At 44.4% G+C, this 26433-nt stretch overlaps 1 protein-coding gene across 1 annotated transcript in view; it reads left to right on the top strand.

The window, feature by feature from the left end:
• The window catches only part of ccdc14 (coiled-coil domain containing 14), a gene marked incomplete at its 3' end in the record, with an annotated part of 32398 nt that overhangs the window by 1626 nt on the left and 4339 nt on the right, over positions 1-26433 (top strand). Inside the window, exons 2-10 of the mRNA XM_083634322.1 lie at positions 114-169; positions 3113-3182; positions 5283-5355; positions 7171-7276; positions 7966-8137; positions 10849-11140; positions 14205-14343; positions 14906-14988; positions 23920-24063. Of these exons, the coding sequence (XP_083490448.1) occupies positions 114-169; positions 3113-3182; positions 5283-5355; positions 7171-7276; positions 7966-8137; positions 10849-11140; positions 14205-14343; positions 14906-14988; positions 23920-24063 (1135 nt within the window). The remainder of the gene's footprint in view (positions 1-113; positions 170-3112; positions 3183-5282; positions 5356-7170; positions 7277-7965; positions 8138-10848; positions 11141-14204; positions 14344-14905; positions 14989-23919; positions 24064-26433) is intronic.

Genomic DNA, 26433 nt, shown 5'->3' on the forward strand with positions numbered 1-26433 from the left:
TTGTACTTTTTTATTTTTTACAAGCTGAATCACTACTTCTACTTTTACACAAGTAACTGCTGTACTTCTACTTAAGTAAAGAACGTGTGTACTTTTCCCATCTCTGTTGGCAGGTGGTGTCATCAGGGAGGCTGACTGGAGGAGTCAGAGCACAGCCAGCCAGGAGAAGGTGAGCAGACCAGCTTTCAGCTCTGATCTTTCCCCTGGAGCAGACTAGTGCTGCAGCTCTCATTTTAGCCTCATGTGTTGCCTAAGGGCCTGTGTCGACAGGAAGCGTTTTCTTCAGGTTGGAGTGCTTTCTAAATCATGTCCAGATCGCTTCCAATGCGCACGCGGGAGCGCTTGTTTGAGCAGCGCTCCTCTCCAAAAGTTGAACTTTTCTCTGCTTGAGGCGCCTGGAAAAAACGAGTCCGAGTTAAGGTTTCCATCAAATAAAATCGGTTCCACAAAACACTTAACACATTGAGTGCCACAGCGCTTCAGTAAAATTGTCTGGAGCCTGTGCCAGATTCACTTCCATTCAGTTGAAAACAGCTATAGAATTTTTTCTATTATGGCTATATTAACGGGGCTGGACTTCAATGAAACATTGAACACTCCTGCTTCTTCCAAATAAGAAATTTTGTTTCTAGACAGTTCCATTATGAAATGACAGCCTCTCAAAAAAGTGCACTTTCAAGGGTTTTCTGTCGTTTTTTTTTACTTTCCAAGATATAGTCCCTTTTATGAATACCTTTTGCACTCTAATTTCGAGCACATTCACTGACTCTGGCTGGTGTTTTCTGATGTGGTGGCGTGTGGTGTGGTTTCTGTGCAGCCTGTGTGCCACACACCCCTCTCCCCCCCCCCCCCCCCCCCCCCCTCTCCACCTCTGAGCTGCGGGCTCCTCCCACACGCACAGAGTTTGTTTCTCGACTCCGTTTTTGCCCCGGACAGATCCCAGCGCCCATCAAGGAAATGATGCGCGCTGGCAAACGCGACTGAACGAAAAGGCTTGGCCGTTCGGCTTCGGATGCTGGCTTTCTAGGAAATCGTGTGGAGATAGATAGAAGCATAAGCTTGTGGCATACTCTTCGCTCAGTTGTGAGCGCGGATGCAGCCGAGCCCACTCTCCGCTGTAGACAGAGCAATATATACGGCTCTGGCAGAAAGCATGCATCGGTTTCCACTTTGATCCAACATTTCTCCGCTGTCTCCTGTACAAAGTAAAGGATCTGAGGTGGGTGGAGCAGCTCCTGTGACGATGTTTAAGGTGGCGCCGTGTGATCCCTTGAAGGGATTCATGCTCACTGGCTAGGTACGACCTTAAACAGCAGAATTATGGAATAATATGAATTATGATTTTAGGACGTCCACAGACGTCCTTGGCACTCCTCGTTACTTTTTTTTAGGACGTCCACAGACGTCCTTGGCACTCAATGTGTTAAAGGCCGGCTTTTCCGTGGGGGATATGAATATATATTAAATCTCACGCCCCTAAGGTTTTCGAATCCGTTGAAATTTTTGAAATTGGAGGTTTACTCACAGAGATATCAACCGAAATCCACTCTGTGTGTGGGGGGGAGGTGCGGGTGCGGGGACTCGAAATACTACATTTCCCACAATGCACTGGGCTCGCGTGGCCTTCGTTTCCATGCCCACCCCTCAGGCATTTGGCTGATATCAAACTCCAGTAGGTGGCGGTAATGCACATATATGTTTGCCAACCGCCATAAAACTCAAAGAAGAAGAAGGCTTCGACAATAAAACAGATAGAGAAGAAGAAATAAATCGAAAATAAAATTGCCTCCAAATTGCACCAAATTTAAACGGTAGTATATATGTCGGGAGATGTCTTCATAAAAAAAAATTCATGCATTTTAAGGCATTTTCGTAGGAGTTACGCGCATCTGATGTTGTAACTATTTTCTGTAAAAATGTGTAAAAACGGGTACATTGCTCAGCGTTGATTTCGTTACTTCAACCCACCTACTACTAGATGTAAAATTTGACGAGCTTTCCAATGCCGCCAGTCCCGTGTCTGTCCGTGCTTCCGTTCCCGAGATCGGTCTCTTAGCAAGGAACTATGGGAAGCTAATATTAGCTACAGCAAGCTATGCGGTTGAAAAAGATGGCTGCCTTTTTGTTTTTGAACAAAGCCTCTGAAGGGGGCGTGGAGGACCTCTAGAGGCGGGACCATGGCTCACAACACTTGTAGTTCATAGGTGCACGACTTCCGCAAGGCGGGACATGTCGCTCTGACGCGTTTTACGTCAGAGCGACATGGAAATAATGTGAGAGATGCTTGAAATCTCTGTGAGTGAACCTACAATTTCAAAAATTTCAACGGATTCGAAAACCTTAGGGGCGTGAGATTTTATATATATTCATATCCCCCACGGAAAAGCCGTCCTTTAAGTCTTGCCCTTAAGTTTTTTTCTGAAAGACCAAATACCTCAATATCGATATTGCGACAATATTGTGGGGGTGACTATTGGTGCTATCACAAAATATTGATGTGGACATCATGAATAAGTGGGTAAGTAGAACAGCTCAAACATTCTGCTAAGTTCAGAAAATGCCATCACGTTACTGTAATGCAGCCTTTAAAACCAGACAAAGACAACAATCGTGCCATATCACCATAATCCAAAATTTAAGAGCATATCTACTCTAGTCTCATATCACAATGTCGATATAAAATGGATATATTGCCCAGCCCGAGGCCTACTGCCATTATTAAGGTGGTAGAGAGACCCAGCGGCCCGGGAGTTCTCAAACTTGAATGACAAAGCTACTCCTGAATTGTGCCAACTCCAAGTTGTGCCACTCTTAATTAGCTAATATGTGAGCCTAACGTGATTTGAGGTTGTGGGTCCTAAACTGTGGAACTCTCTCCCTCTGGTTTGGAGATCTGTGGACTCTGTGGACACAAAAAGCAGCTCAAGACCTATCTGTTTAGACTCGCCTTTGTGTAATTGTTTTATTTTACATTCTGTTTTTATTGTCTTTCATGTCTTTTTATTGTGTTCTATGTGTTGTATGTATGTTTTTAATGCTTTTTCCTCTGTGAAGCACTTTGTGACGTCTGCTATAGAAATAAAGTGACTAACTTCCTCACTTTGTGCTGCAGAGTGACTCCAAAGACAGTGTCCTGGACTGAGCCGGCCTACTCCCTCTACTCCACTGACTCTGAAGACCAGGTAATGACTGAGCCTACTCCCTCTACTCCACTGACTCTGAAGACCAGGTAATGACTGAGTTAGGGATGTTCATTTTGAAAAATTTCCATAATCGAAAATTGGGGGAAATTAACGATCAATTATCGATTATCGATCATATTAATAATAATATATATACGGTATATATATATATATATATATATATATATTTTTTTTTTTTAACAAAATGAATGCCTATGGCAGAAAATACGAAAGAGAACGTGTTCTCCTCAATGAACTCTTTATTTCAATGTGTCTCCTCTCCAACACTCTGCTGTCCCCGGCACATGCCGGTGTGAATTCCCCATGTTTAAAACAGTTTTGTTGGCACAAAGGCCCGTGCCCAGCCAGAAAACTAGAGACTATATGAAGCTCCACCTCACGTTAGTCGGCTGTGCAATGGAGTGGGGCGAGGAGGAACGAATTCCACCCAAACCTAGTCCGCAAATTTTTTTTTTTTTTTTTTAATTTTTTTAATAATAACAAAATCGATAAAAATTCCACATGATCGATTCCATTCCTTAACGATCAATTATCAATTTTCGATAACTGATGAACATCCCTAGACTGAGTCTACTCCCTCTACTCCACTGACTCTGAAGACCAGGTAATGACTGAGTTCATTCACAGCTGCCAGACATGGGAGCAACTAAGATGGAAGTAACTAAGTACAAATACTACGCTCCATTTTAGCCAATTGGCATGGACACAAACATCCACCTCTCTCTCGCTCTTACTCACACACACACAGACACACACAGACACACACACACACACACACACACACACACACACACACACACACACACACTTGACCTACCTGCCAAATTTCAACCTCCTATGGTGAAAAGTGCGGTAAAGCGTGCTGAACTTTTTGTGTACCGCCTGACTTCACATCATGTGCCCTTAACAGATATGAGTAAAACAAACACACCCTGCACTCCATCTTGTTTTGACGGTTAAGACTATTTTTGTGTTTAGAACCAGCTGTCTTATTTCAAGAGAGGAGCTTAGTTGATTTAATATATATTGAATGTGTGGACTGCTTTAATTCATATTTAGTCAGTTGTGGGTTTCATTCAACATTCAAATGAGAAGGGTCCTATCAGTCTACGGCAGGGATACTGTTAGGATGACGTCATCATTCCTACTTTGACGTCGTCATTCCTACTATGATGTCATCGATCTCTGATGATGTCATGATTCATAAGTGTCTTTCATGCCTTTCGCTGGTGATGTCATAACACAGGTGATGTCATATTCGGATCTATAAGGGCCTGTTCCTGCAGGTCCAGGCGAGTGATTCATAAACTAAACTAGGATCACATCAACCTCTGCAACCTCTGCAACCTGCAACCCCTGCAACCTGCAACCTCGTCAATCTCTGCAACCGTTCCCCAACCTTGAACAAGTGCAGACCTAGCTATCAAGTTCCCCAGCATCCCTACTCATCGAGACTTCAGACTTCAGTTACCGAGAGTGTCTTGGCCATCAACCACCCGCGAATAGATCCACATGTCTAACACGGATCCTGACAGATACTCAACTTGCTTTGCCCGGGGGGCACTTTCGTGAAATGATAGGAGGCCAGGGGCCAGTTAATAAACAAACAATATACATTTTTCTGTAGCGGATTGTAGGTTTTTGGGATGTCAGCCGGAGTTTAGTCTGACAATGTTGTGCACACCGGATAGTTAGTTAGGTTAAGTTAGTTAGGTTAAGTACATACATAAGTGCCTGGGTAGCAAGCAGATATTTGAAAATTTAGCAGCTAAATCATAGATTATTGAAAGATATTCCATATTCCAGACTGAAATGCTATAACAGAAGTGGAGTATTGGCCAGAATGACATGAACATTTGGACACTTATTCAGCGGGTATCGGGCATGTTGCGTTCAGGTGCACTGTAAAAAAAAAAACATTTATTTTTTTATTTTTTGCAATTCCATCGCGGGCCACAAGTTGAGTATCACTGGTTTATGGAGATAAGAGATATAGAATATGTCATCAGCAAATACGTTGGTTAGATTCTGATTCTGAATGGATTGAAGTGAAATGAGCTCTCTGCTCTGGTTTACCAGGTCACGACTCTCCATAAGGGTCTGGATCGCTGTGCTGCCTTGCTCAGTGGCATGCTTCAGGCAGAGAGCCCAGGTAAGCACTCTGTGCCATTTGGTATCCCTCATACTATGAACCACTTTACATGATTCTGTACAAGGACAGAAAAATCTAATTCTGTGTTGCTTAAAGCTATAGTATGTAACTCTTACATTATGAATGAACGTCTGTTACATTCAAGCCATTTCCAAACAAGTTCCTACAGTGCTGATTAAGCTGATCACCTCCACATAACTCTCTCTGTATTCAACAGTAGGACCACAGTTTTCAATCTGTTATTGTGCGGGGACGTTCCTCACGCTGCGCACCAGAGACTTCCGCCCAGCCTAGCCAGCTAATTTCTGGTTAGCCTTCTGCTAACTTGAATCGGGATAAGTAATAGACTACTTGCACAACTCCACTACTTCCTGAAATGAGTAGGGCATATTGGTTTCCTGTTCTACACTATTGGATGAACTGATTAATGTTAGGTGTGCCTGATCACTGTTGTTGTGACTGCAGCAGTCAGGCACACCTGACATTAATCAGTTCATCCAATAGTGTAGAACAGGAAATTAGGTTAGTAATTAGAATTAGTAAGTCAGTTGTGCGGCTCTTCTAGACCTTCCAAATCTTATCGAACCAAATGTATCAATATCAAATCCTGAAGTGAAATGAGTCATTTTGCGGGATGTTGTGTGATGTTTACAACTATTTATCCACTCGTTCACAGACCCGACAGAGTAGGCTATGGCTACTGGGCTATGACAAATGCTGCCTTCACGTGCTGCCCAGATTGTCCCAGTTCACGAGTTGGGGAGTGGTTCTTCCTCGGTGTGTTCATGAGCTTTTAATGTGGAAACAACATGGCTGCTACAGAGATTATGTGTTGTTGTATGTTATTGCTCAGAGGGTTTAAACAACACGTTGAAGCGGTTTCCAGTTTTTGCGTGACAACAAAGAGCAAAGGAACTAATTTTTCGCGACACATGAATGCAGCGCACGTTCATTCACTGCCAGAAACAGCAGAAGGAGGAGACAAACTACAATAGTTACATACTCTAGTTACATAGCTTTAATTTGGTGTGTGTGTGTGTGTGTGTGTGTGTGTGTGTGTGTGTGTGTGTGTGTGTGTGTGTGTGTGTGTGTGCAGAAGTCAAGCCGAGCGTTGCCAAAGCACTGAAGGGTGGAGCAGCCAAACCAAGAGCCTCCATCTTAGCAGGGAAGAAGACCACCAAGAAGCCAACAAAGACAGGTGGGACAGAGACCGTACTTAAATATGGACGTAGCCACCCTGACGTCACCCTTTGATTTGTGTCCTCCCATTTTGAAGCCTCCACTTTGGCATTTTGACCGTCGCCATCTTGGTTATTTGGAGCCAGAAGCAGCTAGCATGAGACCAGGAGTTTCCCACATCGCAGCAGCGCCGCCTGCTATTGGTCCATGGTCGGTGAGCTGCGTGATCACTGGACAGGCGACCTGTCAATCACGCCCCTGAAACATAGTCTGCTTTATCTTCTATTTGACTCTAAATGCGATCATAATTGACTAAATGAACATCATGGTGTATTGAAGAAGACTTGAAACTAGCGATTGGAACATGTTTACTGAGGTCATAAATCAAGTGCGAAGTAGGGTCATTTCCCCATTGACTTCTATACAATTGCACTTCTTTTTGCAGCCAGTGAAGTCGCCCCCTGCTGGCCATCAGAAAGAAAGAATGCAGCAGGTGCACGTCTGCATTGGCTTCACTTTTCAGGAACAGAGCTAGGTCCTTGGTGGACCTGTGTGTGTGTGTGTGTGTGTGTGTGTGTGTGTGTGTCTGTGTGCGTGCTCGCTTAATGTTGTCACATCTCTCCCCTTCGGTTTCAGTTCCAGTTCAGAAGAGCGTTCAATCCTCTCGGTCCAACCCAGCTGTGACAGCCAGCCGTCGGTCCAGAGCGGCTGAACCAAATCCACCTTTTGCAGCCAGCCTCCCGTGTGGACCAGCTCTCCAAACATCAGTCCAGTCCACTGTGCCAGCTCCACACCCAAGTTTACCAGCCACTCAGCATACCAGGCTGTCTGCTCAGCTAACTTCCAGGTAGGCGTGTTTTCTTCTCTACCTTAGCCACAGACACACCAAGCTGGGGGTCTTGAAAGCAACAGATGAAATGTTGAAATGTCAAAAGTAGAAATGTAACGGTATGAAAATTCCACATCATGATTATCATGACCAAAATGATCACGGTTATCGTATTATCACAGTATTCGTAAAAAAAATTGCAGAAAACTTTCAAAAAATATGGAGAGACTCACTGAAATAATTTTACGTTTTATATTGAAAACTCAGACCCAAAAAGGATTGATACACTGAAATCATTTCTCCAAGGCTGCACGTTTACATCTGGGAGACTGTTGCCAACTTTGGTTGATGATGGACAGTATTTACCATGTTTTTCAAAGCACTGTAATCACGGTAACACGCTAATCATGGTACCACGGTTTTAATGATAATGAAGATTTGAAACGGTACGGTTATCATAAGAAATTCGATCACGGTTATCATTAAAACCGGTTATCGTTACATCCCTAGTCAAAAGGTGTCCGTTTGTTTTTGATGTGACTGAGTTTTCAAACTAATCTGACCTAAACGACTCTAAACAAAGTCTGTGTAACTTCTTCCAGAGCAAACCCTCATTCCAAGCCGTCTCACCCTGGGACAGATGCTCACTTCAACGGTCGACTGACTACCTCCACGCCCACTCTGCCCCCAGAGAAACCACTTCCACCTCCAGCTGGACAGCCAGCCAGCAGGCAAGCACCCAGCCCTGGGCCCCCGCCCCACACCTCACTCCCTGTCTCTCTGTCCCAGCCCTCTCCCCTCTCCCTCTCTCTCCCCGAGCTGCAGTCAAGACAGAGTCAGTCGCTCGGCCAGCGGCCCAGTCTCCCCCAGTGTCTCTCTACCCGACCCGCTCTCTCTCTCTCCCGCTCGCATCCTCCTCTCCAGCCTCCAACCCAGGTTATTATAGTTTTGGCATCTTTCATTCGTTTTTATTATTGTTGCTTATTTCGTTCTGACTTTTTCTTTTCAATTTCAGTTTAGTTTCAATTACTTTTTGATGCAGGTTTGCTCGTTTAGTTTAGTTTATTTTTATTTTAGAACAGGGTTTGTCTGTCTGTATGCACAGTATGTCCTCACAAAAGTAACCAAATCACTCATGCTGCTACGTGCATGACCACACCGAGGCATCAAACAGCATGGAAGTCAAAGGAGGCGCGCGCGATTCTCAGCCCACCAGAAATATCAATATATTCATATATTCATATATAATATAATATAGGGGTGCTCCAAAAAATCGATTCTGAAAGGATCGCGATTCTTAATGCCACGATTCCTGGATCGATTCCAAACTCCCAAGAATCGATTCTTAACACATTCACTGCCAGCCGTTTTTCAAAACTGTAGTTAGCTTCTGCCAGAGGTTTTTTTTGAGGATTCTGGCTCATCTTTCAAGAGCCGAGGATTTGTTTCTGTTAGGATTTTGTGAACACACAATATCTCAAAAGAACTAATAGAATGTGTGCTTTCTCTGTCTAAAAGAGTTAGTTTGTAGAGTTAGTAGTTATGTAAGCATTAGCAGTTGAATACAGCATGGTTTCAGCGTCTGAAAATGTATTCAGAGATAAACGGCTTTTTGTGAAATTCGATAGAACAGTCACTTTAACCATTCATTTTTGGCATCAGTAAGACGTCAGACATCTAAACAATAGTTTTGAACAGTAATTTCCTCCATAACAGCAGGAAACACCCCTCTCCATAAACTCCTCCCTCCGTGTGTGTTCTTCTTGGCTGCAGCGGCCGTGTCACAAGCTTGTTTCTGCTGCTGCTGTAACCTCGCGTCACCAGGCTCACTGCTTTGCTGCTGCTGCTCCTGTCTGCTGGCGGCGGGCAAGTCTGAATGGATGGGCTCGCTCGTTTCTTGGGGTTCTGAGAGCTTTGATGAAGCTTTTGCGATTCTGGTCTTATTTATGCTGCGTGTTTCAAAGTGTGTTCCACCCGTAATCTATTATGCAAATTTGCAAAACCCCACCGCCAGCTCCCAAGCGCGAAAGCGTTTTCGCCAATCCATTTTCATGAGAATGGCTTCCTCACACTGCTTTTTGCTTGCCTTCCTCTAGAATGGAGAGCACTGTCGCCACTTAGTGGGTCGGTGGAATGGGTTGTACACGTTCGGTAGCTCCAATAATTTTATAGGAGACGTGGGGGGCATTGATCCACGTAGCACCGTCAAAAATTTTTTTTTTTTTTTTTGACGTCTCAACTCGTCATTGGCAGTGAACCGTTGGAATTTTTTTGACGAGTCAACTCGCCATTGGCAGTGAACGTGTTAAAATTGTAAAAATAAATAAAAATAAAAATAAATTACAGTGCACCTGAACGCAACATGCAAGATACCGGCTGAATAAGTGTCCAAATGTTCATGTAATTTGTGTACTGTACTGCCACGGTGCCACCACCTCTTGCACTTAAGAACTCTGGTTAATGTATTCCCCCCCAAAAGTCTACAGATCCCCCCCAGCCTATAAATCCATCTTATATGAAGAACATAAGGGGGTAATTCCCTCCTAGTTTGCAAAATGAATTTATGCCCTGACTGTAATACAGAAGTTGAATTTGAAGTTCAGCATTAATACATTTGTCATTTTTTGTCTTATATTTACCTTTGTGTGTTATTGCAATATAAAACTACATAATTGAGAATCGATTCTCGATTCTGGAATCGAGAATTTCCTTGTTTCGCAGTTTCCCTGCCGGCGGTCTGGCTCTCTCCACCACACGGGGAAGAGGCCGTCTGCCTGGGGGAAACAGTGAGCTGGTTTCCTGCTCTGGGGCTCGGCGCAGTGTTATTGAAACGTGACCGGTATGTTTCAGATTAGTCCGGGAAAATAAATGATTTAGCGGACTGCTGTCTCCCTCTGCTCAGAGACACACTTATAGTCCCTCTCATCCCAGACGCGGCTACTTCTTGTCCCAGACGCGCCCACTTTTCAACGGTCACATCAAAGTCCTCCCAACGTTATATCCGCCTGTCTATCCTGTCTCACTCGCAAATATTGCACAATACGGAAGTTCGTAATGCCATTTCATCTGAGCCAACTACATATCCCCCCCGCATCCACCGTGCAGCCAACAACTTTTTATGGGGTATTTGTCAGGCAGGGGCGAGATTCAAAAAGGTCAGGAAAGTATTGTTGTGTCATAAAAACTCAAAACATCATCACTATAAAAGATGTGCGTCAGTCAGTGTGGTTTTTGTGTCATTAACCACAATCAGCCCAAAATACTGATATGTAGGAAATAGATTGACGAAAGACTTTTTCCTCTATGATCTTAGTTTATTTTACTTAGTTTTGTAAACACACAATACAGTTTCAGTTATCGTTTTGTCTGTGAAGCCTAGTTTTGAATTTTATTTCAGTTAAGGAGAATCCTTTGTCACACACGGTTTTCTTTAAGGATAATAACACCTCTCTCTCCCCCCATGTCTTCCCCCCTCCCCCTGCCAGCATCCTCTCACACAGACTTACCCCCAGTGTGGTTCCAAAGCTCCACAGAGCCAGGATTCACAGCCCTCGTGTGGGGAACGCTGCGGCCCCCGAGGAGAGGAAGAGGAGGACGAGGAGGAGGAGGAGGAGTGTGTGCCTGTGAGAGACAGAGATCCCCAGAGCCAATCTGACAAACATTCACATGTCCCAGGCACACACATGCCTCACACACACACAGATGCAGAGACGGAGGTGAAAGTGAATATTGTCCAGTATCTACTAGGACAACTGAAGGCTGTGATCACTGGACAAGGTAACATCAGTCTGTCTATCTACGGAATTATTTGCCTATCTAAATGCAAGAGGATGTTCAAGCAATTTGAGAGCATGCTCTCAAATAATTCCGTATCTATCTGCTGTTTCTCAGTATCAGTTTACCTGTCTGTCCTGTCTCGTTACCACCCTGAACTAGTGCTGCAACTAACAAGTATTTCCATTGTCGATTAATCTGACCATTATTTTCTCGGTTAATGTATTAGTTTGGTCTGTAAAATGTCAGAAAAGCCGTAAGTGCAAGGAATCATTGACAGCCCATTCAGTTCGGGTTCAACTGATTTTCTACAAATCAATTGGTTGTTGACCATTTAAACCACTAGATGTCAGCAGAGAGCCACTCTCCAGTCAGCAGGATGACAGAACGCTCCAGGCTGGTGTGTTTTAACAGTAGAAGAGCCACGGCGGTCATTTTGACCTTTTTGAAATATATATGTGCAACAACTTTTTTGAATAAAAAAAAAATGCAATGCTGCTGGTACCTGACTTTCCCTAAAAGTGTCTCTATTTTTATTTAAAATCTTTTTTATATGAATTACCCAAAACGCAAAGATTTTTTTAAAATCCTAGAACAGCCATAAGCAGTCATTTTGACCTCTGAGCTGAATTCCACAGCGTTCTAGGCCTATTCTTATGTCTATGTTGGTGGTGTCTTCTTAACACAATTGATCTCTCAATTGGGTATTTAACATGAGAGATTATGGAGTTTAGAATCAAGAGGTCAAAATGACCGCTTACGGCTGTTCTAGTACTGTAGTTGTACTGTATTTCTGGCTCTTCTAGTGTTAATGCATTGCTTACTGTCAATAAATCCTATGAAAATAACTAAATGACACACAGCGATTCAAACCAGCTACCCCTGGTGGCTTAGATACCAGGTCACAGCGGTGTCCCAGGTTTGAATGCAGACAATGTTTTTTTCCGCTCTATAAACTATTCAATAAACCAGACATGTCCAAAGAATAATCTAAAAAAAATAAGCTTTTCCTTGATGAACTACTTTTGAATGAGAAATCTATTTGTTTGCACACACACATTTTTGTGTGATGTGAGCCAATAAATCAAGTGAAATGTGAGTATTTTGTCCTCCTTGACTTTGAAAACTGAGATGTGCCCTTTCAGCCTTTTTTGAACATATTTTAGATTTTGGGTTTGGCACTCCACTGAGAAACCCATTGTTGAAGCGCAACCTTCTTTTTATGCCTCCGCCGGCGAAGCCAGGCCGAAGGCATTATGGATCCGGGTTGTCCGTCCGTACGTACGGCCGGCCGTCCGTACGGATGTCCGTCCGTCCGTCCGTACGGATGTTTGTTAACGCCATATCTGAGGAACGCCTTGATGGAATTTCATCAGATTCGCCTTAAACATTCACTTAGGCCCAAGGATGATCTGATTAGATTTTGGTGGTCCAAGGTCAAAGGTCAAGGTCACTGTGACCTCTCGAACGCCATTTTCAAGCTTGTTAACGCGATATCTGAGGAACAACTTGACGAAATTTCATCAGATTCGCCTTAAACATTCACTTAGGCCCAAGGATGATCTGATTAGATTTTGGTGGTCCAAGGTCAAAGGTCAAGGTCACTGTGACCTCTCGAACGCCATTTTCAAGCTTGTTAATGCGATAATCTCAGGAATGCCTTGACGGAATTTAATCTAACTTGTCTCAAACATCGACTTGGACTCAAGGATGAACTGATTAGATTTTGGTGGTCAAAGGTCAAAGGTCAAGGTCACTGTGACCTCTCGAACGCCATTTTCAAGCTTGTTAACGCGATATCTCAGGAATGCCTTGATGGAATTTAATCAAACTTGTCTCAAACATCGACTTGGACTCAAGGATGAACTGATTAGATTTTGGTGGTCAAAGGTCAAAGGTCACTGTGACCTCTCGAACGCCATTTTCAAGCTTGTTAACACGATATCTCAGGAATGCCTTGACGGAATTTAATCAAACTTGTCTCAAACATCGACTTGGACTCAAGGATGAACTGATTAGATTTTGGTGGTCAAAGGTCAAGGTCACTGTGACCTCTCAAACGCCATTTTCCAGCTTGTTAACGCGATATCTCATGAATACCTTGACGGAATTTCATCAAATTTGCCTCAAACATCTACTTAGACTCAAGGATGAACTGATTTGATTTTGGTGGTCAAAAGTCAAAGGTCAAGGTCACTGTGACTTCTCAAACGCCATTTTCAAGCTTGTTAACGTGATATCTCAGGAATGCCTTGACGGAATTTAATCAAACTTGTCTCAAACATCGACTTGGACTCAAGGATGATCTGATTAGATTTTGGTGGTCAAAGGTCAAAGGTCAAGGTGAGCTCTCGAATGCCATTTTCAAGCTTGTTAACGCAACATCACAGGTGCGCCTTGACGGAATTTCTTCCAATTTGCCTCAAATGGCGATTTGGACTCCAGAATGAACTAATGGCGGAGGCATAAGTCCGCATTGCGGTCGTTCTAGTTCTAAACATATTTTGTTGTCTCAGGATAAATTGAGGTCAAATTGGTATGACATATTATTTGGACTGGCTTAAAGTTCCTAAGTCATAAATTCAACACAAGAATGCTATAGTCAGTCACGTGTTATGAAGTTAGGGAGGGTACCTTGGCCAAGAGGAAGAGAAGTTAGTTGGTTTGAGGGTGTATTAAGTGCAGGGTTCCCACGCGTCATTGAAATCCTTGAAAGTTTTTGAAAACATAAATTGACATGAGGCATTGAATGTGGCAGAATTTACATATTTTGTGTAAGAAAAGAAATGTAGGTTTTATATTTTTATATATATATATATATATATAAAAAACTCAAAGTTAGTAAATAGGCTCCGTTCCACTGTCTTCATGAGACCACTCACGGTCTGGGTCTGATGATACAACTAGTGTTGTAACAGTAATGAACCTTGATCCATGTCACTACCTATGCCGTGTTGGATCCTTGGATTGGAGGGAAATAGGCCTGGAAAGTCTTTGGAAAAATCCTTGAATTTGATGTTGAAGGTGTGGGAACCCTGGTTAACTGCACTAATGTTGGTGTGTGCAGGAGGTGTGGCAGAGAAGGTGCTCAGTGAGCTGGAGCAGACGGTGGCCACGCTGCCTCTGAACGTTGGTGCTCCAAACGTCCAAGCTGAGGTAGCGCTGCTGCTTCAGCCGCTGCGCAGCCAGAACATTCAGCTACGCAGGTAAGGCTCTGTTTGTTAGTTTATATTCTAGAACATTCAGCTATGCAGGTAAGGCTCTGTTTGTTAGTGTATGTTCTAGAACACTCAGGTATGCAGGTAAGGCTCCGTTTGTGTGTATGTTCTAGAACAGCGGTTCCCAACCTTTTTTGTGCCAAGGACCGGTAGATACATGGGAAAAAAAGTTGCGGCCCGCTTGTCAATTTTAATGTTTTAGTTACATATATATTTACTCACCAGGTGGCGACAAAGGCTAATTAACAGCCTTTTGTGTTGTACTGTATGTAGCCTACAGTATTTATGTTTTTGTTTCAACTACAAACATAAATAAATGTCAACTTGAAACTATGTTTCAACTACCACACACAGCCTATAATATTATAGCCTATGTTTATTAAAAAAATTAAAATATTGGACCAGGCTCGCGGCCCGGGACCGGTCCGCGGCCCGGTGGTTGGGGACCACTGTTCTAGAACACTCAGGTACGCAGCTTTTTTCAACCCTTTTTTTGAAGTGTTGAAAGTAAGTGTGTGTGTGTGTGTGTGTGTGTGTGTGTGTGTTTTAGGCGTGTGAGGATCCTGAACCAGCAGTTACAGGAGAGAGAGAGAGCAGAGAGAAAGACTATGCAGAGACACAGTGACTCAGAAGGTAAGGCCTGTGTGTGTGTTGATCCCTCTGTAGATCACAGTCATCCTATGGGAAAGCCATGTGAGCCACTGGCATGGCTCTATAGAGGAGATGAGTTGAATACAGTGTGCTGTACCTCAGTCAGGACTGTCTCAGTGTTAAATACAGTGTGCTGTACCTCAGTCAGGACTGTCTCAGTGTTGAATACAGTGTGCTGTACCTCAGTCAGGACTGTCTCAGTGTTAAATACAGTGTGCTGTACCTCAGTCAGGACTGTCTCAGTGTTAAATACAGTGTGCTGTACCTCAGTCAGGACTGTCTCAGTGTTAAATACAGTGTGCTGTACCTCAGTCAGGACTGTCTCAGTGTTAAATACAGTGTGCTGTACCTCAGTCAGGACCATCTCAGTGTTAAATACAGTGTGCTGTACCTCAGTCAGGACCATCTCAGTGTTAAATACAGTGTGCTGTACCTCAGTCAGGACCATCTCAGTGTTAAATACAGTGTGCTGTACCTCAGTCAGGACTGTCTCAGTGTTAAATACAGTGTGCTGTACCTCAGTCAGGACTGTCTCAGTGTTGAATACAGTGTGCTGTACCTCAGTCAGGACTGTCTCAGTGTTGAATACAGTGTGCTGTACCTCAGTCAGGACCATCTCAGTGTTAAATACAGTGTGCTGTACCTCAGTCAGGACTGTCTCAGTGTTGAATACAGTGTGCTGTACCTCAGTCAGGACCGTCTCAGTGTTGAATACAGTGTGCTGTACCTCAGTCAGGACCATCTCAGTGTTGAATACAGTGTGCTGTACCTCAGTCAGGGCTGTCTCAGTGTTGAATACAGTGTGCTGTACCTCAGTCAGGACTGTCTCAGTGTTGAATACAGTGTGCTGTACCTCAGTCAGGACTGTCTCAGTGTTGAATACAGTGTGCTGTACCTCAGTCAGGACTGTCTCAGTGTTGAATACAGTGTGCTGTACCTCAATCAGGACTGTCTCAGTGTTGAATACAGTGTGCTGTACCTCAGTCAGGACTGTCTCAGTGTTGAATACAGTGTGCTGTACCTCAGTCAGGACTGTCTCAGTGTTGAATACAGTGTGCTGTACCTCAGTCAGGACCGTCTCAGTGTTAAATACAGTGTGCTGTACCTCAGTCAGGACCATCTCAGTGTTGAATACAGTGTGCTGTACCTCAGTCAGGACCATCTCAGTGTTAAATACAGTGTGCTGTACCTCAGTCGGGACCATCTCAGTGTTGAATACAGTGTGCTGTACCTCAGTCAGGACTGTCTCAGTGTTGAATACAGTGTGCTGTACCTCAGTCAGGACCGTCTCAGTGTTGAATACAGTGTGCTGTACCTCAGTCAGGACCATCTCAGTGTTGAATACAGTGTGCTGTACCTCAGTCAGGACCATCTCAGTGTTGAATACAGTGTGCTGTACCTCAGTCAGGGCTGTCTCAGTGTTGAATACAGTGTGCTGTACCTCAGTCAGGACTGTCTCAGTGTTGAATACAGTGTGCTGTACCTCAGTCAGGACTGTCTCAGTGTTAAATACAGTGTGCTGTACCTCAGTCAGGACCATCTCAGTGTTAAATACAGTGTGCTGTACCTCAGTCAGGACCATCTCAGTGTTAAATACAGTGTGCTGTACCTCAGTCAGGACCATCTCAGTGTTAAATACAGTGTGCTGTACCTCAGTCAGGACCGTCTCAGTGTTGAATACAGTGTGCTGTACCTCAGTCAGGACTGTCTCAGTGTTGAATACAGTGTGCTGTACCTCAGTCAGGACCATCTCAGTGTTAAATACAGTGTGCTGTACCTCAGTCAGGACCATCTCAGTGTTGAATACAGTGTGCTGTACCTCAGTCAGGACCATCTCAGTGTTGAATACAGTGTGCTGTACCTCAGTCAGGACCGTCTCAGTGTTGAATACAGTGTGCTGTACCTCAGTCAGGACCATCTCAGTGTTGAATACAGTGTGCTGTACCTCAGTCAGGGCTGTCTCAGTGTTGAATACAGTGTGCTGTACCTCAGTCAGGACCGTCTCAGTGTTGAATACAGTGTGCTGTACCTCAGTCAGGGCCGTCTCAGTGTTGAATACAGTGTGCTGTACCTCAGTCAGGACCATCTCAGTGTTGAATACAGTGTGCTGTACCTCAGTCAGGGCTGTCTCAGTGTTGAATACAGTGTGCTGTACCTCAGTCAGGACTGTCTCAGTGTTGAATACAGTGTGCTGTACCTCAGTCAGGACTGTCTCAGTGTTGAATACAGTGTGCTGTACCTCAGTCAGGACTGTCTCAGTGTTGAATACAGTGTGCTGTACCTCAGTCAGGACTGTCTCAGTGTTGAATACAGTGTGCTGTACCTCAATCAGGACTGTCTCAGTGTTGAATACAGTGTGCTGTACCTCGGTCAGGACTGTCTCAGTGTTGAATACAGTGTGCTGTACCTCAGTCAGGACTGTCTCAGTGTTGAATACAGTGTGCTGTACCTCAGTCAGGACCGTCTCAGTGTTAAATACAGTGTGCTGTACCTCAGTCAGGACCATCTCAGTGTTGAATACAGTGTGCTGTACCTCAGTCAGGACCATCTCAGTGTTAAATACAGTGTGCTGTACCTCAGTCAGGACCATCTCAGTGTTGAATACAGTGTGCTGTACCTCAGTCAGGACTGTCTCAGTGTTGAATACAGTGTGCTGTACCTCAGTCAGGACCGTCTCAGTGTTGAATACAGTGTGCTGTACCTCAGTCAGGACCATCTCAGTGTTGAATACAGTGTGCTGTACCTCAGTCAGGGCTGTCTCAGTGTTGAATACAGTGTGCTGTACCTCAGTCAGGACTGTCTCAGTGTTGAATACAGTGTGCTGTACCTCAGTCAGGACTGTCTCAGTGTTGAATACAGTGTGCTGTACCTCAGTCAGGACTGTCTCAGTGTTGAATACAGTGTGCTGTACCTCAGTCAGGACTGTCTCAGTGTTGAATACAGTGTGCTGTACCTCAGTCAGGACTGTCTCAGTGTTGAATACAGTGTGCTGTACCTCAGTCAGGACTGTCTCAGTGTTGAATACAGTGTGCTGTACCTCAGTCAGGACTGTCTCAGTGTTGAATACAGTGTGCTGTACCTCAGTCAGGACTGTCTCAGTGTTAAATACAGTGTGCTGTACCTCAGTCAGGACTGTCTCAGTGTTGAATACAGTGTGCTGTACCTCAGTCAGGGCCATCTCAGTGTTGAATACAGTGTGCTGTACCTCAGTCAGGACCATCTCAGTGTTGAATACAGTGTGCTGTACCTCAGTCAGGACTGTCTCAGTGTTGAATACAGTGTGCTGTACCTCAGTCAGGACTGTCTCAGTGTTAAATACAGTGTGCTGTACCTCAGTCAGGACTGTCTCAGTGTTGAATACAGTGTGCTGTACCTCAGTCAGGACTGTCTCAGTGTTGAATACAGTGTGCTGTACCTCAGTCAGGGCCATCTCAGTGTTGAATACAGTGTGCTGTACCTCAGTCAGGACTGTCTCAGTGTTGAATACAGTGTGCTGTACCTCAGTCAGGACTGTCTCAGTGTTAAATACAGTGTGCTGTACCTCAGTCAGGACTGTCTCAGTGTTGAATACAGTGTGCTGTACCTCAGTCAGGACTGTCTCAGTGTTGAATACAGTGTGCTGTACCTCAGTCAGGACCATCTCAGTGTTAAATACAGTGTGCTGTACCTCAGTCAGGACCATCTCAGTGTTAAATACAGTGTGCTGTACCTCAGTCAGGACTGTCTCAGTGTTGAATACAGTGTGCTGTACCTCAGTCAGGACTGTCTCAGTGTTAAATACAGTGTGCTGTACCTCAGTCAGGACTGTCTCAGTGTTGAATACAGTGTGCTGTACCTCAGTCAGGACCATCTCAGTGTTAAATACAGTGTGCTGTACCTCAGTCAGGGCCGTCTCAGTGTTGAATACAGTGTGCTGTACCTCAGTCAGGACCATCTCAGTGTTAAATACAGTGTGATGTACCTCAGTCAGGACTGTCTCAGTGTTGAATACAGTGTGCTGTACCTCAGTCAGGACCATCTCAGTGTTAAATACAGTGTGCTGTACCTCAGTCAGGCTGTCTCAGTGTTACCACTATCCACTGTTTTCAGTTGATTTTCTGTCTTCCTCCCAAACTCGGGCTGAGGGGATACTCTAAATTGGCCTTTAGGTATTAATGAGTGTCTCGCTGCGGTCCAATTATCAAACTCCTCTTCCTAACCACTGTTCCTTCAGCTCGATGGAAGACGCCGTGAGATCAAGGAAAGATGTGAAGGAGAATTCATAAGCTTAAAAAAAGACAACCACGTGTTAAGAGAATCCCGCTGCACTGACACTAGGCTCGGCAAGTCTGCGTGGAGTTTGTCCTGCTACCTTTACTCACCTTTACACGTCAAGTGACCATTTCTCAAAACACCACTGAGTGACTGAAACACCAGCTGACTAGCGCGTACAAGTCACGCTGAGTTCAATGGGGACATCCCTTCCCTGCTGGGTCACTGAGGACATTGCATTTTTAAACAGTAAGCCATCTTTTATAGTCGGGGTTGCATGACTCCAGATTTTTTCGTCATGTACTAACACCTCTATAAAAAAACAAAAACAAAAAACAGTAGTCATGTTTACTGAGTTGATGACAGCAGCCCACGACGCAGGAGGAATGTAAAGACAAAAATGTCTGGAGAAAACGCTTCTGGGAAAGTAATACAGAACAGAGACTTACTGCTAACAGTTTGATGTGCGGGGGCAAACACGTTGTTTGACTGTAGTGTCTAGCGTTATGCCATATTGTTTGCGTATACGTAAATAGCGACTCCTTTAACTCATTGAGTGCCAGCCACTTTTGGAGAACGGACGCTCCCAGTGCCAGAGTTTCAGAGCTTTTTTCAGTGATTTCTCGAGGCCCACAGAATATTGTGTGATATTACTATGTAAACACTGAACACGCAAAAAGAACGATGAGACTCTTTTCTATCATCAGCAAAAACAGGTTTATTGATATAATTTTCCGTTCTTTAGTTATCAGCCGGAGAAGATAGCTTGATTTAACCAAAAAGAGCCGTTTTTTTCTAGAAGCTGAGATAATGGCCCTTTTGTGAAATTAATCATTTCAAACACATCACTGACTCTGAAGCTAATTTTCTGATGTAGTCACACCTCAAAAATAATTTCCTTCAATAAAACAGTGAAGGCCAGGGAATTTTGTTTGGCAGAATAATATTTTTAGCTGCAACCAGCAGCGCTGGCCCCTGCGTGCGCTGCTGGTTGCAGCTTCTTGCTGGTCTTGATTTGCTGCTGGTGGGCATCGGATATTCTGGCTTGCGTTTGCAATCCTGTCCTGCTGTCTGGGTCTGTCTGGGTGTTGTGTGCTGCTCTGCGTGCCCCCCCCCCCCCCCCTCCCACCCCTCAACTGCACACTCCTCCTCCGTATGGGAGTTTCTCTGGTGGCTCTCTGCTGAGTTTGCTGTGCACAGTGAAGGGTGCGCGACATCCAGCTTTTTTACAGCGTTCCGCGTGTGTTTGTCACCGGCTCCTATGCTTCCAGTTGAGAATAATAACAACTCCACGGCTGATCATGCGGATGGGCTGTCGCAGCGGACATGGACGAGCTCAATTGTGGGAGCAGGTTGGCTGCTGCAGGCACATCTAACGTTAAAACGCTTCATGCATATCGATGCATACGGATGCGATGCGATTTCCGTTTCCCCAACAACTTATTCTCTGTTTTTCTCTGCCTTTCTGTTAACCTGGAGAGCACTGTCGCCACCTAAGGGTTCTGTAAAATAGGTTATAGACCTCCAATAGCTACAATAGTTGTACAGGAGATGCGGAAGGCTTTGATCGACGTCCCACCGTCAAAAAACGCATTGGACGTCGAAAGACGTCCTTGGCACTCTACGTCACTATTTAATTGGACGTCGAAAGACGTCCATGGCACTCAATGAGTTAATCACGCTGCCCGCTCGTAAATAGTGACTCTCGCCCTCGTTTCATCATGCCGACCACTCTCACTTCAACTACTCATCGCGCACACCAATATAATATTTAAGCATTAGATCACTTCAGTCCGTGATTTATGCTCATTATACCACACCTAAGGGTCGTGCTCGGCCGAAGCGCGACCCTTAGGTGTGGTATAATGAGCATAAATCACGGTCTGAAGTGATCTATTGCTTTTATAAAACGGTTACCAAGTATGGCAATATGAAAATTATTATTATTATTATTTAAATGTCTTAAATCAGTGTTTAAACTAGAAGGACCGCACCACGGATTTATGCCGGATTTATGCCATTAGTTCATTCTTGAGTCCAAATCGCCATTTGAGGCAAATTGGAAGAAATTCCGTCAAGGCGCTCCTGAGATGTTGTGTTACAGAGCTTGGAAATTGGGTGTGTGAGGTCACAGTGACCTTGAACTTTGACCTTTAACCATCAATCAGTTCATCCTTGAGTCCAAGTCCATGTTTGAGGCAAATTTGATCAAACTCTGTCAAGGCATTCCTGAGATATTGCGTTAACAAGCTTGAGAATGGAGTTCGAGAGGTCACAGTGGCCTTGACCTTTGACCACCAAAATCGAATCAATTCATGATTGAGTCCAACTTGATGTTTGAGGCAAATTTGATGAAATTCCGTCAAGGCATTCCTGAGATCTTGCGTTAACAAGCTTGAAAATGGAGTTCGAGAGGTCACAGTGACCTTGACCTTTGACCGTTTGGGCAAATTTGATGAAATTCCGTCAAGGCGTGCCTCAGATATCGCGTTAACGAACATCAGACGGACGGACGGACAACCCGGATCCATAATGCCTCCGGACTGGCTGAGCAAAAATTAGATGAGCTGTTTGGCTTTATAAAGCCCCTCTGGCCCTGAGCCTTTTGGCCCGGAGTCTTTTTTGCTCACACAGTGAGTGGCTCGAACTGTGGTATATTAACTGTGGTATATGCTCAATATACCACAGCTGTGAGCCAATCAGATTGCTTGATTTGAGAGAGCCGTTTTATAAATATACAATATAATATTGTATAACCCCTCTTTTAACCATCGCCTCCTCCTCTGCATCCCATCCTTACAGCTAGGGATGCACCGATCGATCGGCACGTGACCGGAAATGGCCGATTTTCACGTGATCGGCCTCGATCGGTGATCTGCGCCGGTCACTCTAAATAGCCGATTCTGTGAGCCGATTTTCACATGACGTGCGCGCACCCCAAAGCACCGAGACAGGCACCCAGCCACCACACCACACACGCCAGCATACCTTCCTCGTTGTGGATTTTTTTCACCGTCAGTGAAGTAGACAAATCTCGCAGTTTGTCACACATGCAAGTCGAAAATAAGCCGTGGAGACAGAGATGCGGCTGAGTCCAGCCGACTTGGCGAGGTGAACGCGAGCATTGTGTCCAGTATAACCATTCCCCGACCTGCCTTTTCCATTCCACATCAGCGCTGGTGCCTCAGCCTGTCAGTCATGTTGTAACGTAGATACAGGAGAGACTATTTGTTTCGTATTGCAAATAGAACGACGGACATAATAATAAAAATGCATCGGACTCACAAGTGTGCAAGGATTTCTGTGCGTGACGATATTTTTTCGGATGGCAGATAAAAATACGCATACCAAACTTCGGACTGTGTGTAAACTCCGCCTGATATTCAGACTGAAGATCGTTACTGTAACTCATAAACTCATTTCCCCTCTACTCAAGAGGACTGGTCTGGAGCCAGGCTATAAACTCCTTGTCCATGGATCATTTTGATGTTCTGTTGCACCTGTTTTCTTTTGGAAAAGTAAATGTATGATAGCTGTGGGATATAGGCTATTGGATTTAATTTAATTTTTGTATTCATTGTATTTGCACAAAAAAGCTCTGTCCAGTAGCCTAACCTGGAACACTTTTATTTTGAGATGTGTTTGAGTGAGATGGTCCTACTTCATGCAAATGATAAGATAAGATAAGATTATTTGGATCCCCATTAGATGTAAGAATTGTACTATGAATCTTAATTTTCAAACAAAGTTACAAAAACGTTTGTGTAAGCTGTCAATTGTTGTTTTTAGAAGAAAAAAAATCGGAATCGGCAAAAATCGGTATCGGCAAGTCAGACTATTCAAAAATCGGAAATCGGAATCGGCCAAGAAAATGGCAATCGGTGCATCCCTACTTACAGCCCCCAGCTGATCCCTGTAATGTTAGTAAGCCGCTCACAACAATAAAGCACTCTGATAGCGAGAAAGCAAGTCTCAAACCATTTGACGACTTTTCGACGTCCTCCAGTACGCATCGACGTGTAATAGTGACGTCGACAAGTCGATTAGTTCATGCCATACCTAGTTTACAGTGATTTTACAACAGTTAAGCCTTAGCCACTAAGGTAAACAGCCCTTAGACACTAAGGTAAACAGCCCTTAGCCGCTAAGGTAAACAGTCGTTAGCTGTTGCAAAATCACTGTAAATCACAGACTCAAGGAGCTTATTGCTTTTATAAAAACAGTTACTACATAGCCTACCTGGTGGTTTAAGCAACACAAAAATGGAATAGTGATCACAAATAATCGTTCTTCCACCAAGCAATGTAGTCCTTCAGCCGTGACGTAGCAGAATGGTTGCCAAACAACACAGAGACGCTGTTTGTTGTAGTAATACTGTGCGAGGTCACAGGTGTGAGTTTTTTTACATCGGCTTCCAATGCACCTCAGCCAATCATAATCAAGGACCAGAACTATCTGTTTTATAATTCCATGTTAGCAACACAGCAAGCATTAGCATCATGGCTGCCACTTGGGTACTTCCAGGTCATTTCACTGTTAGGAACCTTCCTAAGCAAAAAAGACTATTAGGACGCAGCCTCTGTCTATCTGTTAGCCCTGTGATGCACTGCTGACCAGCCAGGAAAGGAAACTGATGGTTTGATGAATGTCTCCTTCGCCCAGTGTTGACTATGCAGGCGGAGCTCAGCGTTGCCCAATCACGCCTCCTGGAGCTCCAGGATGATGTCACAGAGCTACGGCAAGCCCTGCAGGACACACAGAGCCAGCTGAGAGACCGAGAGACAGAGAAGGCTCTCATCACGACAGGTTCACATCACACCATGCTTTCCTTTCTCACGTCTGTGTTGTAGTGTGGGCGGGGCTTCATCTGTGTTGTAGTGTGGGCGGGGCTTCATCTGTGCTGTAGTGTGGGCGGGGCTTCATCTGTGTTGTAGTGTGGGCGGGGCTTCATCTGTGTTGTAGTGTGGGTGGGGCTTCATCTGTGCTGTAGTGTGGGCGGGGCTTCATCTGTGTTGTAGTGTGGGTGGGGCTTCATCTGTGCTGTAGTGTGGGCGGGGCTTCATCTGTGTTGTAGTGTGGGCGGGGCTTCCATTCCCAGATCACCTTGCCGTTCGTTCGCTGACCGACGTTCCCATCCAGGCGTTTTCCAACCATATGTCGGTGAATAAATATTCCGTGCATTAGAGTTGTGTGCGGCTACTTTTTTCCGTTTATTTTCACACGGCCAGCACCTCACCAATCCAGGTATGCGCTTTCCTTTAGGTTTTGGACTTCTCACTAGCTGACATGAACAAAAGACACTTTACCAATAAGCTCTGTACAACCGTATAACAGCATCTAGAGAATAAATACCTTCCTGAACAACAGACCTGAATGTTAGTGTTACGAAGCTCAATTAGCAGATGAAAACGAGCATTTATAATTACTTATGAATTGATAGTTAAAAGAAAATATCTTTAGAGTTTAGATATCTTTGGGTACGAAAAACAGTTCATTAACTGCATTAGTAAACAAGGTTTGGTGAAGAAGAGGAAGACCTTATAAAACCACAGAAGGATTATAGTCCAGATGGAAAAATTGGTCCACGCGCCACCTGTTTTTTCTTCATCCTGAAGTGTCTATTTTATGATTCTGCCAGGTAACAAGCTGAAATACTGTCCCATGGGGTTCATTTTTAACCCTTTATTACACCCATTGTGAACCCGGAAAATAAAATCTTGAAATAGCATATCTTTTGAAGTAAACAACATACAGAGACAATTGAACACATTTTTCCATAAAGTTTTGACCCACTGAATTCATTACAATGGTTATTGTTATGATTCAAGCACATCTTGACTCTATTTCTGGACAAAAACAGCAAAAAAGCTGAAAATTCTTAGTGGGCCAAAACCCCAAATTTTACTTATCAGTGGCACTCAAGTGGGCAGATTCTAATTAAACTGTGAAAAGCTATATGTCCATAGATGATACTTTGGTATGATGGACATTGCTGAGTGGAATTTCTGTCACAGTAATTAGCCTATTTCACATTCCACCCAAATCTGCCATTTTGTGTCTAAAAGGCAGGAAGTAAAACGGGTGCAAGCAAGACATTAATTAGGGCCCCGGGACTGGAACACCTAAATGGGTCCACTCCCAGGGCTCTCATCAATGTCGTGCTTGCACCTGTTTTACATCCTGCCTTTTGGCTGATTTGGGTGGGATGTGTGAAAGAGACAGAGGACTTCCAGTAGCGTTCAGTCCTGCACCTAAAATCCAGTGTTTTCCACAGGTTGGGGTGGTAGGGGGCGCACTCAACAAGCTCAGTGCACATGTATGATTTGGTTATCTCATTTGCTGGTTAGAGCATTGGTTTTAATATATACAGTCAATGGTTTTGAGCAGCTTGACACTAAGAAAAAGCATGCACAAATTGCTTGAACAGTTTCTTCCCGCAGGCCACGAGACTCCTTAACACGTTCACTGCCAATGGCGAGTTGACTCGTCAAAAAAAAATCCAACGGTTCACTGCCAACGACGAGTTGAGACGTCAAAAAAAAAAAAAAAAAATTTTTTGACGGTGCTACGTGGATCAATGCCCCCCACGTCTCCTATAAAAATATTTGAGCTACCGAACGTGTACAACCCATTCCACCGACCCACTAAGTGGCGACAGTGCTCTCCATTCTAGAGGAAGGCAAGCAAAAAGCAGTGTGAGGAAGCCATTCTCATGAAAATGGATTGGCGAAAACGCTTTCGCGCTTGGGAGCTGGCGGTGGGGTTTTGCAAATTTGCATAATAGATTACGGGTGGAACACACTTTGAAACACGCAGCATAAATAAGACCAGAATCGCAAAAGCTTCATCAAAGCTCTCAGAACCCCGCCACGGGGTTCTGAGAGCTTTGATGAAGCTGCTGTGCCGCCAGCAGACAGGCACAGCAGCAGCAAAGCAGTGAGACTGGTGACGCGAGGTTACAGCAGCAACAGAAACGAGCTTGTGACACGGCCGCTGCAGCCAAGAAGACACACACGGAGGGAGGAGTTTGAAAGAGAGGGGTGTTTCCTGCTGTTATGGAGGAAATTACTGTTCAAAACTATTGTTTAGATGTCTGACGTCTTACTGATGCCAAAAATGAATGGTTAAAGTGACTGTTCTATCGAATTTCACAAAAAGCCGTTTATCTCTGAATAA

Source organism: Poromitra crassiceps, assembly GCF_964638095.1.
Source record: "Poromitra crassiceps genome assembly, chromosome: 3".
Classification (NCBI taxonomy): domain Eukaryota; kingdom Metazoa; phylum Chordata; class Actinopteri; order Beryciformes; family Melamphaidae; genus Poromitra; species Poromitra crassiceps.